The sequence below is a fragment of the Chiloscyllium plagiosum genome, unplaced genomic scaffold (assembly GCF_037043375.1).
Source record: "Chiloscyllium plagiosum isolate Xiang-an unplaced genomic scaffold, Cpla_swu_hap1 HiC_scaffold_10, whole genome shotgun sequence".
Lineage (NCBI taxonomy): Eukaryota > Metazoa > Chordata > Chondrichthyes > Orectolobiformes > Hemiscylliidae > Chiloscyllium > Chiloscyllium plagiosum.
The window spans coordinates 33,090,728-33,107,633 of NW_028270148.1; the positions used below are offsets into that span (position 1 = coordinate 33,090,728).

Here is a 16,906-nt window from a genome sequence, read left to right on the forward strand (position 1 = left end):
AGATGTCAAGAACTATTGACTGAGTTGCTATGGTCATGGTGTTATTGAAATTGGATTGTGTTACTCTTCAGTGTTCAATTAAAAACAAAAAGATCATTATGTAGCTATGTAGTATCCATACAAATCCACTGAGATCTTACTGATGGCGTTCAGGGATAGACTTAATGTGTAAAAATGTCTATTCCTACAGAATTCATCCATAATTGCTGTTTATTTCTTCAAGTGCATTTTTACTACACCATTCAAAACTACACTATTTATAGCTAATCTGCTGGTACGCATGAAGTCTTGCTCAGTTAAAAAATAACAAACATGGATAGCCATTTAAATAACTCATAAATGTTCCTTTATTTTATGCGAAGGAAAATAACACTTTTGCTAATATAAATTCTGTAAAATAATTCAGCATCTATTTATAATTAAATTGCTGCCATTGTTTAGTTAGTACAATAATTTGTTTTAAGATAAGATAAAGAACAAAGAATACCTTTTGCTCATTATGAAAATTGAAAATGAAAGGAAGGTGCTGGAGAAACTCAACAGATCTGGCAGCATCTGCAGAGAGAAATAGAGCTACAGCATCTCAGTTCTGAAGTAGAGCCTTTGAACTCAAAATGTTCAAATTAAACCAGTGTGATTCTCCACATGTTCCGTATCTTATCCACTGCAATTATTCATCCACATTTCCCTCAAAAAAATGAGATGGCTTAAGCATTTCCTTTGGCAAGACATCTTATGCTACAGAAACTCACAGTGCAAGGAAATTTCTCCTAACTTGTTTGGTCCTCATCCTCTTAGAAATAATCATTTAGAAGTGGTGTCTTCCCAACAAAGGAAACAACTTATCCTGAAATAATCCATTCAGATCCATCATGATTTTTGAAACCTTTGGTAAATCACCTCTTTATAACAGTATTGTAGTAACTCAAGTCTGTCCTCATAGCTAGTTTTTCATCCTTCGTATTTTGCAGATGTATCAACTTTATATACACTCTGTGTGGCATTTTCATTTTTAACATTGGGAGAGCCCAAAATTTAACACAGTACTTTGTAGGGTTTTGGATTCTACACTAAATCTAAGAGTGAGAAAATTGTTGTTAAGGAGTTACCATATTGGTAAAAAGGACAATCACAACTTTAGGAGGCTATCTGCTATGCTTTATTGGACAATAAAAATCAATACTTTTCACTAATTAAGGCATGGAATAATACACAAGTTCAATGTGGGTTGGTCTTTTCTGTAAGCTCTGGGGTCTTTTTTTTAGATTCGATTAGATTACTTCCAGTGTGGAAACAGGCCCTTCGGCCCAACAAGTCCACACCGCCCAGCTGAAGCGCAACCCACCTATACCCCTACATTTACCCCTTACCTAACACTATGGGCAACTTAGCATGGCCAATTCACCTGACCCGCACATCTTTGGACTGTGGGAGGAAACCGGAGCATCTGGAGGAAACCCACGCAGACACGGGGAGAACGTGCAAACTCCACACAGTCAGTCGCCTGAGGCGGGAATTGAACTCAGGTCTCTGGCGCTGTGAGGCAGCAGTGCTAACCACTGTGCCATCGTGCCGCCCATTTGTATTCTTGGACTCATGAAACCTTTCAAGATTTTACATGAAATTGCATGTATCATCTGTCAGCTCTATAATCAGGTTGTCTGTTTTCCTGAAGTATTTAAACTCTTTTGTCAAACCCCACTTTTGAAGTTGCACTGTGACTTACATACAAGTGTGAACCATTTCCCAAACAACTTTTAATTTAAATGCCTACATTTCCTCGTACAATCTCCATGAGCTGGTCAAAAACAGGTGGCACAGTAGTTCAGTGGTTAGTACTACTGCCTCACAGTGCCAGGGACCTGGGTTCGACCTCAGCCTTGGGCAACTGTCTATGTGGAGTTTGCACATTCTCCCCGTGTCGGCATGGGTTTCCTTCAGGTGCTCTGGTTTCCTCCCACAGTTCAAAGATGTGCAGGTCAGGTGAATTGGCCGTGTTAAATTGCCCATAGTGTTAGTTAGAGGGAAATGGGTCTGGGTGGGTTACTCTTTGAAGAGTTGGGCTGAAGGGTCTGATTCCACACTGTAGGAAATCTAATCAAAACAAATCTTTTGTGAAATAACTTACCAAATGACTTTTGAAAATCTCTATTTACTACATCTACTGTACTTAATTCATCTATCAAAATGGCTATTTCCTTAAAATAATCAAATATGAATTGTTTTTAATCAATCTGCATTGATTCTCTTTTATTTGGTGATACATTTCCAAATGCTCACTAAATTCATCGAGATTTGAAGATTGTAAATTGGGCCACATTGGGAATTAAACCAACTGCCTATAGTTATCTGGTTTATCATTCTCTGCTTTTTGAATATGTTACTTTGGCTGTTTTTCTAGCCTCAGTGTATAATCTATGTATCTATACGAAGTTGAAAAATTAGGGCCAGAATCTCTGCCTTTTTTCTTTTGCTCTCTGGCTCATTTTACCAACCAAGGCTGTTTCCCCTTAGGACCCAATGACTTAGCCATGCTGTTAGTATATTTTTCAGCACCAGCTCTTTTTCTAGTTATCTCAAACAAATGCTGTATATCCTCCTCCAGAACAAATACATTCTCATTTCTAGCATCATTGGTAAATTCTAATGCAAAATACTGCTAACCCAAAAACCTTTTCATAGTTAGTTTTAAAGTGTTTTGCTGATGAAAAGCAATGACAAAAAGCAAATTTGACATTGATTCTCACTCATTGCTTTTTTAATTTCACAGGATGTCAAATGTGTTCATAAATTCACTGAATACTAGCCAGCTTTAAGTCAAAGCTTTAACCACTATGATTTAAATAGTCACAGACTTCATAATAAAAAAGATTCCACTTCTGTAGGAAAGGAATGTCTTCTTGACTCATGGATAAACTTGTGGTGATTCCTTAAAGGCTATAATGACTGAGTTGTAAACACACAATTCTTGATCAAATTTATTTTTACAGCCAAAGGCTTATTAAAACAAAAATCTGCATCTCTTTAGTTGTCAACAATAAATGATTTGGAGATGCCGGTGTTGGATTGGGGTGTACAAAGTTAAAAATCACACAACACCAGGTTATAGTCCAACATGTTTATTTGCAAGCACTAGCTTTCAGAGCGCTGCTCCTTCAGCAGGTGGTTGTGGAAAATGAGATTGTAAGACACAGAATTTATAGCAAAGGTTTACAGTGTAATGTCACTAAAATTATATATTGAAAAAGATCTGGATTGTTTGTTAAGTCTCTCATCTTTTAGAATGACTTATGTTAGTTTCAGTTCTTTCATATGTAAATGACAAATCTTTTTTAAAAGTTACATTCTCAAGTGAACTTTAACAGTTGATATCATGTCAGCCCAGATAATGTATTGAAGGTGTTAGCTCCCTGTGTGAGACTGTCTGTGCCACAATGGTCAGAATGATTCTAAGCTAAAAAACGGATTTACAGAATCTAACATGGATTCATGTAGTTTTTGAGCAAACTAAAATATAATTCAACAAGTACAAATTCACCCCACAAACTTATATGTGTATTTATGTGTGTGGGTGGGGGGGGGGGGGGGAGAGGGGTGAGGGTTAAAAGTGTCTGAGAGAGTGTATGAATGTGTGTGAGTGTAAAGGGGTGTAAGTTTGTGAGAGGGTATGTGGGAGTGAATGTGTGAGTGTATGAGAGAGGGTCTGCTTGAGTGTGTGTATATAGTGCAATGGGGTCACCTGTAGTGTGACATGAACCGAAGGTCCCGGTTGAGGACATCCCCATGGGCACCGAACTTGGCTATCAGCCTCTGCTCGCCACTTTTCTTTGTTGCCTGTCCCAAAGGGAGATGGCCTTAACTGGGACCTTGGGTTCATGTCACACTACAGGTGACCCCATTGCACTATATACACACACACCCTCACACACCCACACACAAATACACTCACACACACACACTCCTACACACACACTCAATGCACCTTCAATACATTATCTGGGCCAATGTGACACCAATTGTTAAAGTTCACTTGAGAATGTAACTTCTAAAAAAAGTTTTGTGATTTACATATAAAAGAACTGAAACCAACATGGTCATTCTAAAAGATGAGACTTAACAAACAATCCAGGTCTTTTTCAATATATAATTTCAGTTACATCACACTGTAAACTTTTGCTATAAATTCTGTCTTACAATCTTATTCTCTACAACCACCTGATGAAGGAGCAGCGCTCCGAAAGCTAGTGCTTGCAAATAAACCTGACTTTGACCTGGTGTTGTTATTTTTAACCATAAATCAGTTGAAGTTTAAAATAGAAATCAACATTCTGAAGATTCACTCCTCAGGAATGAAACTTGCCATATTAATTTTCCACCAGGTTACTTTTTCTGCCATTGACGATGCCATCTAAAAGGAAATTTGTATGTTAAACTAAATAATGAACATTATTAGAATATTCAATCATGTTGTTATGATTCTAGCTGATAGTAACACTGGACAAGTCAGATCCCAGAATGAAGTTTATCTTGATAGACCATAAGTTTTATTTTTCTTTTTGTTTACTATATTCACAAGAGGTTGATAATGTATTTTTAACATAAGAACATAATTAATTTTAAAAAGTAAAGAACTATATTATACTAAACAAGAATTATGGAAACAATGTCATTACAGACGTCTGAAATAAAGATTCAACCCTTTTATTCAAGCACTACCCTTACAGACACACAAACCCCAATGACATGTTACCCTTACCTCCACGCTAATCTCTCTTGGTCAGGTGGCATGTTTTAAATTGTTTCCGTTCTGCAAATTTTTGCATGTTTATGAGGTGCTTTTTTCAAATTAACCTCTCACACAGAAACCCTTAAAACAAAATGCTAACATAACTCACTAATACCTAACATGGGTTAACTAAACAAAGGACACCCCCACAGACCTCTGCTTCTGGAACTCTCTTCTGATTTTGAAGTTTCTCGGGACTTCTCCTTAAACCTGACTGAGCGGAGGCTGATATTCACAGCATCTCTTCTGGTCTGGGCCTCTTTCCCCAGCATGAATTTGCTCCTGAGGGCAAATTTAGCTGAAAACAAATGACATCAAATGCTGTTTTGAACTCAGTATTCGTCATACTTTCTGACTTTTGAAAAATGTTCAGATCATCACGTTCCTTTTTCCTTCATAACAATGTGCTGCATCATAAACCAGGACAGTTCAATCCTATCTTGATAGCCTCACATTTAGACATTGTAACAGAGTAGTCTACTCAGCCTAATATAAAATGATATATTAGCATTTATCACCATCCCACCACAAATAAATAGTTCTAATGACTCCCAGCCAATCTGCTGTCATATCCATTTTCTTCCATCATCCATCTGTCCTAAACTTTGCAGAATAAACATGAGCAAATTGTGTGAGATGTCAGCAAATTAGTGAGGATGGGATTCAACAGATTTTGGCTATGTCAGGTCTCCAAGCAAGGAGCAATGTAAGTTTTCCTTCGGTGCCTATGATATCTGCAGTATGGGTGTTAGAATTTCATCATTAAAAGCAATGCCTCCACTAAACAACCTCACCTCCAAATAAAAAAAGTGAAAACTATCTCCTCATATTGGCCAAAACACTGCAGTGAGAATCAGACATTTAGCAATTGACCAAATATCTGTTTATGACAGATTTTAATTTGAAATGTGAATAACATACAAACACTTAACTAACCAACAAAACCAATGGGGGTCAGGAAAATATAAGATTGAATGTAAGTTTAAGTTAAACAAATGTAGGTTTATAATATCTTTAATTATTAAGATTACATTTTACTAGACTTAATCTGATAGTATGAATACAATTACAAGATAGACTTGGCACTGCACAAGAAAAGGTTCAATTGTTCAAAGGAGACTCAGCATGGGCATTCCAAAGTGAATTGTTTATCTCTGCCCCTCATGATTTTATAAATCTCCGCTTTCAACTAATGAGTACTGTTTAACTCCACTAAGCTCCAGACCCCATAATCCCTTCCACAGTGATCATATACCTCCATCCCAAGAACAAGATCGACTTATATCCATCTGCTGTTCAAACTACATTCAAGTATTCTTCACTAACTTCAGTTCATCCAAAAACCTTTCCCAAAACATCTATTTGCCTATTCCCCTTCTTTACACTGATGTGTACTCTTAGTCACCTGAGATTTTAAATTTAAGTTTTCCATTCTCATGTTTAAGTCACATTATATTGTTTCATTTCCTCCCCTCTCTGCAACTTCTTCCAGCTCAACTTAAGATTCTGATCTTTTGTACATTTGTCTTTGCCTTCGTGAAACAATTGCTGATCATGTTTCAATCCTCATACTCAGGGAATTAAGTAATTATGCCCTATGCTTCTCTCTTGCCTTGAGATTCTCTTTAAAACTCAATTTTGACCAAGTTTTTGGCCACTCCTCCCATCATAGGAAAAAGAGTAGGCACTTCAGCCCATCAAACCTGCTCCGCCATTTAATACAATCATGGCTGATTGAACACTCCAGTACCTTTCCAGACACTTTCTCCATAACTTTTATGGAATTGACAATCTAAAATCTATCACTTGCTACCTTAAACACACTCTAAGACTGAGTTCCCTTACCCCTCTGGGATAGAGAATTCCAAAGATGCACAACCTTCTGAATAAAAAAAATTCTCATTTCAGTTTCAAATGGCATTGTTGCTATTTTTAAACTGGGCCCTCAGTTCTGGACTCCTCAGTTAGGGGAAACATCTGATCTGCATCTACTTGTTAAGTATTTTGTAGGTTCTATTAAGATCACCTCTTATTCTTTGAAACTTTAGAGAATGCAGGTCCAGCTTGACCAACCTCTCTTTTTAGGCCAGTCACACCATCCCCAGAATAGGTCTGGTGAACATTTGTTGCACTCGTGTATGGCAATATCTTTCATAGAATAAAGAGACCAAAATTGTCCACAGTACTCCAGGTGTGGTCTAACAAGGCTTCAATTTGATCAAAGTTCACAAATCCTCTTGTGATAAAAGCCAGCATTACGTTCGCTTTCCAAATAACTTGCTGCACTTGCATGTTAGCCTTCAGTGACTTAGCAACTAGGCTTCTTTGTACATCTACTTTCCAACTTCTTAACATTTAAGAAATCATTTGTGGATCTGTTCTTCCTACAAGAGAAAATCACCTCACACTTTTCACATTATATTCCATCTGCCATAATACTGCCTATTCACGAAGCCTGTCCAAATCCTCTTAAAGCCACTTTACATCTTTCTCAAAACACACATTCCCACTCAGCTTTGTGCTATTCACAAATGTTATGTTTTGTCCCCATCCCAAACCATTGTACAGCCGCAACATGACCTCTCAACTCCTCTACTCAACGCTCTGACTAATAAAGGAAAGCATACTAAACACCTTCTTCACTATCCAATCTACCTGAGATTCTACTTGCAATGAACTATGAACCTTACTATTAAGTGTTCAAGTCCTGCCAAAATGCAGCATCTCATATTTACAGAGGAACCTCGATTATCCGGCATTCAATTATCCAGATTTTGGATTATCTGAACAAGATGGCAGGGTCCCGACGCTTGGCTAAACTGTGTTATCCAGCATTCAATTATCCGAACATTCGGTTATCCAAACAAAGTACTCCCCATCCAAGTCGTTTGGGTAATCGAGGTTTCTCTGTATCTAAATTAAACTCCATCTGCCACTCCTCAGCCCAAAGGCCCATCTGATCAAGATCCTGTTGTTCTCTCACTATCCACTACACCTCCAATTTTGGTCTAATTTGCAAACTTACTAACTATACTTTGGATGTTCACATCCAAATTGTTTATATGAATACCCAATACAGATCCTTGTGGCATACCACTGGGCACAGGCCTCCAGTCTGAAAAGAACTGTCCACCACTACCCTCAGTCTTCTACCTTCAAACCAATTTTGTATTCAAATTGAAAGTCCCCCTGAATTCCATGTGATCTAATCTTACTAACCAGTCTACCATGAGGAACTTTGTCAAATGCCTTACAGAAGTCCATATAGATCACATCCATCGCTTTGCCCTCATTAATCCTCTTCGTTGCTTCTTCAAAAAACTCAGTCAAATTAGACACTATTTCCCATGCACAAAGCCATGTCGACTATTCCCTATCAGTCCTTGCGTATCAAAGTACGTGTAAATCCTATCCCTCAGGATTCCCTCCAACAACTCGCCCATCACTATGATAAGGCTCACTGGTCTATAGTTCCCTGGCTTTTCCTTACCACCTCTCTTATTTAGTGGCACCATGTTAGCCAACCTTCAGTCTTCCGGCACCTCACTTTTGACTATCAATGATCCAAATATCTCAGCAACGGACCCAACAATCACCTCCCTAGCTTTCCACAGTGTTCTTGGATACACCTGATCAGGTCCTGGGGATTTATCCATCATTGTGCGTTTCAAGACATCCTGCACCTCCTCCTCTGTAATATGGACATTTTAAAATATTTTCCGCATTCTGAATTTTCCGCATCCTTCTCCACAGTAAACACTGATTACCTTGTTGCAAATGCTGCATACATTCAGGTAAAGTGCAACTTTTGGGCATAATTTCATGTTTGAAGCATACTCTCTGCTCCGCTTTGTTTCTCCCGTCTCTGGTATCAATAGCAGATTCTTTTTTACCTTCTGTTACAAATTTTACTTTCTCTCAATTGGGGTTACTCCAATGGTTCCCGTCTCCCTAACAAACTAATTGAATCCCACCCAAATGGCACTAGTAAATCTGTGTGAAGATATCAATTCCAGTTCTGTTAAGATGTTCAAGCTTGACTTGTTACAAGTTCCACCTACACAACCAGACCCAAAGCCTCAAAATAGGATGCTCTCCCAGTCCAACTATTCATGTGCTCACTAGTCCATGATGAAGAGCTAACCTGAGATTATATTGCCCTATTTAATACCTTCCAAACTCCCTGACATCTTTCAGAACTTCACTCCTCTTTCTACCCGTATGATTTGGTACCAATGCAGACCTTGAACTTTGGCTGATTCCCCTACCTTAGAAGGACTTCAGCACCGTGTTTGACAAAGTTTTGCATATTAGACTGGTTAACGAAGTTGGATTAGTAGCGATCACATGGAATCCAGGGGGAGCTAGTTATTTGGATACAAAATTGGCTCGAATGTAAGACACAGAGGGTGGTGGTCGAGAGTGCGCCACAAGGATTAGTGCTGGTCCACTGATTTTCATTTATAGAAATTTCAATCCAAATATTGGAGGCATGGTTAATACGTTTACAGACGACATCAAAATTGGTGATACAGTGGAAAGTGAAGGTTATCTCGAAGTACTACAGGACTTTGAACAGGTGGGCTGAGTGGCAGATTTAGATAAATGTGAGGTGTTGTATTTTGGTAAGGCAAACTAGGGCAGGATTTATACAATTAATGGTAGAGCCCTGGGGAGTGTTGCTGAACAAAGATACCAATGAGTGCAGATGCATAGTTCCTTGAAGGTGGAGTCACAGGTAGACAGTGACGAAGACATTTGGCACGCTTGCCCTTCATTGGTCAGTACATTGACTATAGGAGTTGGGATGTTTGCTATGGCTATACAAGATATTGGTGAGACCATTGTTAGAATACAGCTTTCAATTCTAGTCTCCCTGCTGAGGGATGACTTTATAGAGGTTTATAAAATCATGAGCAACATGGATAGGGTGAATAGCCAAGGTCTTTTTCCTTGGTGAGTGAATACAAAACTAAAGAGCATATACTCAACATGAGAGGGTAAAGATTTAAAAACAACCTGAGGAGCAATTCTTTCATACAAAGGGTAGTGTATGTATGGAATGAACAGCCAGAGGAAGTGGCAGAGGCAGGTACAATTACATTTAAAAGACATCTAGATGGATACATGAATAGGAAAAGTTTAGAGGGATATGGGTCAGATGTTGGCAAATGGGACTAATTCAGTTCACGATATTTGGTCAGCACAGACGAATTTGACTGAAGGGTCTGGTTCTATGCTGTATAACTCCGCAATATTCTTGATCCTGGCATTAGGAAGGTTACACTATACCCTGGATACATTTTTTAACACCATGGAACATTTGTTTTATCACTTCACTATGAAATACCCAAAATTGCCCTTCCATTCTCCTTGCTCTCCCACTGTGTGGCTGAGACATTGCCACATTCCTCCTTCAGCTCATTTCCTCTGATCATATTTTCTTGAAGTAGGTTTTGCAATGCTAAAAGTGTAATGAGTGGATTTGCAGTCCTTCCTTTTTATTTCACTGAGCATCACAAGATTCTTTCATTACTCAGTGATCAAATTTGTTCTAAGGCACAAAAGAAACAAACAAGCGGATATTTTATTTATTTTATTGAAAACGTCATCATTCAGAAAGGAAATTAATCATATCAAAATTAAGTGCAATGTGAACTTGCATTGCAGCTACAGTATGCAGCATAAATGGCATAAAGCAGAATTTAACAGAACAACACTCCTTCAAATGGTGCTCCATTGTACACCTGTATTCTATCTGGGAATTGCTGACATTTATAAGAACACTCAATCTTGAAAAATGAGGGGTTTACCACTGCCAAAAACCATGCTTTCCTTGCTCAGAATCTAAAACACTTTATTACAATTTATTAAGTCAGGCTTACATAGAGATGCAGTAACAGTGTTCATGGAGGGCAAGTTCTGCATTTTTTTAAAACCACCTTTTCCATGACTCGCCACAAATTTCAAACCTTTTGATCTATTGACCGTCCTCCCAGCCCAATCGCAAAACTTCCTTCTCACTACATTTAAAACTGTATACCTGAATATTTTATGAAGTTAACTTAAATCTGAGTTTATAGGGAGATTGTAGATCGTGAAATAATTTCATTGATAAAACTGTTATTCTGTGCCAGCACTTCAGACTTCAGCTTCATCAGCTCTTGCTTAACGTCTTCTTCAGACATTTTAGTAATCGGTAAAGCTTTGATATTTGACAAAAATTCTGCAATGATCCTTTCACCATCCTAGAAAATGAAAGAAAACATTCATAATTTACAGTATGCACTGCTTGCTGAAATGCTTTATGTAACATTTTGTGCCTTCACTAGGAGCCCAGACAGAGAACTCCATGCAAATTATTTTCCAAGTGAGTCCAATGTTGCATTAAACCAGCTCCTACACCTCAAGGACCAATTGTTCCAGAAAGAGGCTCACCATGGCCCTGTTCTGGGTAATTAGGATGAGCCGTAAATGGTGAACGAGGCAGCAACACCCATTGAACAAATTAAAATGATGACAGCCTCATAATACTGTAAATCCACAGAACATGCTCACTATCCAACACTGCTGAGCCCAAGAGTTGCTGGCAGCTGTAAGACTTCTGCTTTCAGGGTCTTGATCCAGGGGAAGGCCCACCACAGCCCAAGTGACTCATGGTTCAGTGTCAAAGAGTGCGGCACTGGAAAAGCACAGCAGGTCATGCAGCATCTGAGGTAAAGGAGAATTGACTTTGCGGGCATAAGCCCATCATTAGGAATGCCTGAACGAAAAAGCAGTACGAATCTCTTGTTGTCTTTGACCTAAGGTGACAGCCCTGAAGCCTCAAGATTCTGCCCACTAAGTGGTTGCCTGGATGGAAATCCTTAAAAAATTGCTACACATATAGAAAGTGCACTCTTGGCTCAGGTCAATGGAAGATCATCTCTCCTAGTAGCTTTTGATGAAACAAAAAGATTTGGCGGCTTGAATAATAGTTTTATTAAACTAGGATGGCTATAAAATGGACATAAAAGACCTTTCACAGCAGTACAAAGTTTAAAACCACACAACACCAGGTTATAGTCCAACAGGTTTATTTGGAAGCACTAGTGCTGTGCAGGTAGTGAAGGAGCAGCACTCTGAAAGTTAGTGTTTCCAAATAAACCTGTTGGACTATAACCTGGTGTTGTGTGGTTTTTAACTTTGTAAACCTCAGTCCAACACCAGCTCTTCCAAATCATGTCATAGTAGTGTACTTTTTGGATAAGGTTTAATGTATGGAGACAGTAGGTCTATGGATGGTCTTTGAATATGTAATGTCAAGGCAAGGTCTAATATAAGAGAGTTCTACTCAGCATGGAATATTGTTACTTTTGAAATGCAAAATAATTCTAAATCTGCCAAAAATTTGTGTTCTCTTAGTTTAATCACAAACCTGCTTTTCTTGACGGGATTTCTTAGCTGCAGGCCCTTCATCAGAATCCCCAGAATTCCCAATGTTTTGGAACTCCTCAAGCTCCATGGCTTTGTCCTTGGCACTTTGAATAACATGTTTGGGAAATTGAGCAAGCTCAGCTACATGAATACCAAAACTCTGGTCACAAACACCTAAAATTAAATTTAAAAAAATACTTTTTAAGCTATCAGTGTTGAGAGTTACATTTGAAATACAGAAGTTGCAACAAGTTGGAATTCAGATCATAAAATGTTGACACAGACAAAGCTGAACAAGAATTACAATGTTTTCAGGACAGTGCTGTTAACGAATTTCAGAAGCTGAAAGCAGTTTTGTTCGCTAGATGAAGTGAAGTACGATTACAATAAGGTCTACTTTCACTCTGATCAAAATAAAACTTGAAAATTGAACACCAATTCTGGGTTAAAAGCTATGGCAAGAGATTTTGAATTTTTCACTTCTAAATAACATTCCACATTTGCTTAAATTTACAAAACCTGCCAATCACAAAATAATACATTTAGTGATTTGAGTAAAACCTCTCGCATATGCTTCCTGTCCAGTCATACAAAGGAGAAAGATCAATACTTCAAAATTCAAGTCAATGTGCAACAATGGAAACAGAACACCAAACTACATTGTGAAATGAGCTGACTATAAACATTGAGATTTTAACATTCTTCTTAGAATAAATCTGGAAAGTTGCATTCAGTAAGTCACTAATGCACAAGGTTAAGCTCCAAGACTTGGAAATAACAAACAAAAACAATATGGTTGCTCCTTACTACTGTATAAGTGGATTGAGTTGTGAGAAGAATAGAAAACTTGAGAAATTTGAAGGAAAGTAAATAAGACAACACTTAAATGGAAAACAAAAATCACAATTAACATTCTGTATAATTTGATAACAAGTGCAAATTAACACAGGATAAGGGAACTTGGTACAAACTTCAAAATTTTGAATATTAAGTACTTCCTTCCAGAGACTGGATGACTCTTAAGTACTGGAGGCAAAATTCATGATATGCATGAAGCAGTTAGAGGTTATGATCAACATTTTCTCTAAGCTTTACAGCTATGCAGCCACTTGGAGGGCTTGCGCACACAATTTGGCATGATGATGCCTAGACTTCCACATGGAATCACTGCTGCATATGGACATCAAAGATCCACACAGTGAAAAATAAAGCTGGGGGAGCGTTGGCTGTAGTGGCCAGGAACAGGGAAGACAATATTGTCATCTATAGTTTTCGCACATAATGACTGATCACATGACCAGTTTCTTAAGAACACTGTAGACTCTATTCTGACCCTTATAATTTGGCTGGCTTTTCTTCAGCCTCTCCAATTCTTTCAGGCTCTATTGCTTCCTGTGGGATTTTGGAATCTTCTTCAATCTCTGTACCTGCACAGGATTCTATTACTTGAGCCTGTCTTCCCAGCCTCCACCAACTCTTTGGGAGGTATCACCTTACAACTGGTCAAATCATTTCATAATAAAAAAGGTCCAAACTTGTATGGGCAAGTTTGAAATCATACCCATTGTTTCTACCTCTAATCAGTTTGCCTGGCAAGTAAAATTTCATTAACTGGACCTCTACTACACATTCTCCTTCAAGCACAGTGGTCATTAGTAGAACCTCACCAACTTCTGCCATTAAAACTATCAGTATCTTGGAGAATGCAAATCTCTTTTACCAGCTACTTTGACAAATTCAGTCTATTTTCTTCATAAATACAAAATCCTAGTAGGTATTTTGGTGTTCAGTCATATTTGAATATAACCTTACAACTTGCTAAGCTATGGACCTTGTCTTGCCTGTGGCACCTATGCTGTTTTGCATACCAATAGCTCCCTCTCAAGTAGCCTGGCTTACTACACTGAAACTTTTCTGGGCAGCTTCTCACTGTTTACTTTGGAGGCTTTTATTTTGGGAAAATAAATACTGGGGATTGCTATTCTTTCCAATTTCACATTCTCTAGAGCTGGTTTTGGCCTTGTCTAAGGTGGTAAGGAAAAGCTAGAGAACTATAGACCGGTGAGCCCGACAAATGCTGAGGAACAAGATTTACATGTATTTGGGAAGGCAAAAACTAATTAGGGATAGTCAACCTGGCTTTGTGCATGGGAAATCATATCTCACTAACTGGATTGAGTTTTCTGAAGAAGTAATGAAGAGAATTGATGAGGACAGAGCTGCAAACACGATCTATATGGACTTCAGTCAGGCGTTCAACAAAGTTGCACATGATAAATTGGTTAGCAAGGTTAGATCTCATGGAATACCAAGAGAGTTAGCCATTTGGATATAGAACTGGCTTGAAGATAGAAGACTGAGGGTGGTGGGGGATGGTTGCTTTTCAGACTGGAGGCCTGTGATCACTGGTATGCCATAAGGATCGGCGCTGGGTCAACTGCTTTTCGTTATTTATATAAATGACTTAATTGTGAACACAGGAGGTAGAGTTAGTAAGTTTACAGAGGAGACCAAAATTGGAGGTGTAGTGGACAGCGAAGGTGGTTATCTAAGAGTATAATGAGATCTTGATCAGACGGGCCAATGGGCTGAGGAGTGGCAGATGGAGTTTAATTTCGATAAATGTGAGGTGCTACGTTTTGGTAAGGCAAATCAGGGCAGGACATATACATGCAATGGTAAGGCACTGGGGAGAGAGTTGCTGAACAAAGAGACCTTGGACTGCTAGTTCATAGTTCCTGGAAAGTAGAGTCGCAGGTAGAAAGGATAGTGAAGGCTGCATTTGGTGCACTTTTTATTGGTCAGAGCACTGAGTATAGGAGTTGAGAGGTCATGTTTCAGCTGTACAGGACATTGGTTACGCCACTTTTGCAATAGTGTGCGCAATTCTGGTCTCCCTCCTACAGGAAGGATATTGTGAAACTTGAAAGGGTTCAGAAAAGATTTACAAGGATGTTACCAGGGTTGCAGAGTTTGAGCTATAGGGAGAGCTGAATAGACTGGGGCTGTTTTCCCTTTTGAGGTTTATAAAATCATGAGGGACATGGATAGGGTAAATAGACACTGTCTTTTCCCTGGAGTGGGGGAGTCACAACTAGAGGGCATAGGTTTAAGGTGAAAGGGGGGTGGGTGTGGGGGAGGAGATTTAAAACTGACCCAAGGGACAACTTTTTCACGCAGAGGGTGGTGTGTGTATGGAATGAGCTGCCAGAGGAGGTGGAGGAGGCTGGTACAATTACAGCATTTAAAAGGCATCCGAATGGTTATATGAATAGGAATGGGTCAAGTGCTGCCAAATGGGACTAGAGTAATGTAGAATATCTGGTCGGCATGAACAAGTTGGACCGTTTCCGTGCTGTATATCTGTATGATTCTAAGTTTAGACCCAGAGACCTCAAAAGTTCCTCATATGCTAAGCCTTTCATTCTGGAATCATTCTCCTGAACCTCCCACTGGACTTGCTCCAGAGCCAGTACATCCTTCCTGAGGTATGGGGCCCAAAATTCCTCACATACTGCAAATGTGGTCTGACCAGAGCCTTATAAAGCCACAGAATTACATCCCTGCTTTTATATTCTAGTCCTCTCAAAATAAATGCCAACATTGCATTTGCCTAACTACCGATTCGACCTGCAAGTTAACCTGAAGCGACACCTGCACGAGGACTCCCAAGTCCCTTTGCAATCAGACTTCTGAATTTTCTCCCCATTTAGCAAATAGTCTATGCCTCTATTCTTCCTGCCAAAACACATGACCTCATACTTCCCCCACATTGTATTCTACCTACCATTTCTTTGTCCACTCTCCTTCTGAATCCTTCTGCAGCCTCCCTGCCTCCTGAATACTACTTGTCCCTTCACCTATCTTTGTATTGTCTGCTACCTTAGCCAGAATGCCCTCAGTTCCTTCATCTAGATCATTAATATATAAAATGAAAAAGTTGTGATCCATCACTGACCCTTGCCAACCCCACTAGTCACCAGCTGTCATCCTGAGAATGACCCAGGTAGATAGGATAGTGAAGGCAGCATTTGGTATGTTTTCCTTTATTGGTCAGAGCATTGAATATAGGAATTGGGAGGTAATCTTGCAGCTGTACAGGATATTGGTTAGGCCACGTTTGGAATATTGCATGCAATTCTAGTCGCCTTCCTAACGGAAGGATGTTTTGAAACTTGAATGGGTTCAGAAAAGATTTATAAGGATTTTGCCAGGGTTTGAGCTATAGGAAGAGGCTGAGTAGGCTGGGGCTATTTACCCTGGAGCTTCGAAGGCGGAGAGGTGACTTCACAGAGTTTTATAAAATCATGAAGGGCATGGATAGGATAAATAGACAAGGTCTTTTCCCTGGGGTGGGGGAGTCCAGAACTAGAGGGCGTACGTTTAGGGTGAGAGGGGAAAGATATAAAGGGACCTAAGGGGCAACCTTTTCACGTAGAGGGTGGTGAGCGTATGGAATGAGCTGCCAGAGGAAGTGGTGGAGGCTGGTACAATATCAACATTTAAAAGGCATCTGGATGTGTATATGAATAGGAACTGTTTAGAGGGATACGGGCCAAGTGCTGGCAAATGAAACTAGATTAGGTTGTGATATCTGGTCGGCATGGAGGAGTTGGACCTAAGGGTCTGTTTCCATGCTGTACATCTCTGTGACTCTATGACCCTTCTATCCCCACTCTCTGCTTTCTGCCAGATAGTTGATTT

General features: G+C 39.2%; 1 protein-coding gene across 1 annotated transcript in view; it reads right to left on the reverse strand.

Annotated features, from left to right (window-relative positions):
- Window positions 1-10,367: 10,367 nt before the first annotated feature.
- msh2 (mutS homolog 2 (E. coli)) overlaps window positions 10,368-16,906 on the reverse strand; it is a 97,496-nt gene continuing 90,957 nt past the window's right edge. Inside the window, exons 15-16 of the mRNA XM_087991259.1 lie at window positions 12,204-12,376; window positions 10,368-11,034 (exon numbers count right to left, since the gene is read on the reverse strand). Coding sequence (XP_087847385.1) covers window positions 10,864-11,034; window positions 12,204-12,376 — 344 coding nt within the window. The 3' untranslated portion in view covers window positions 10,368-10,863. The remainder of the gene's footprint in view (window positions 11,035-12,203; window positions 12,377-16,906) is intronic.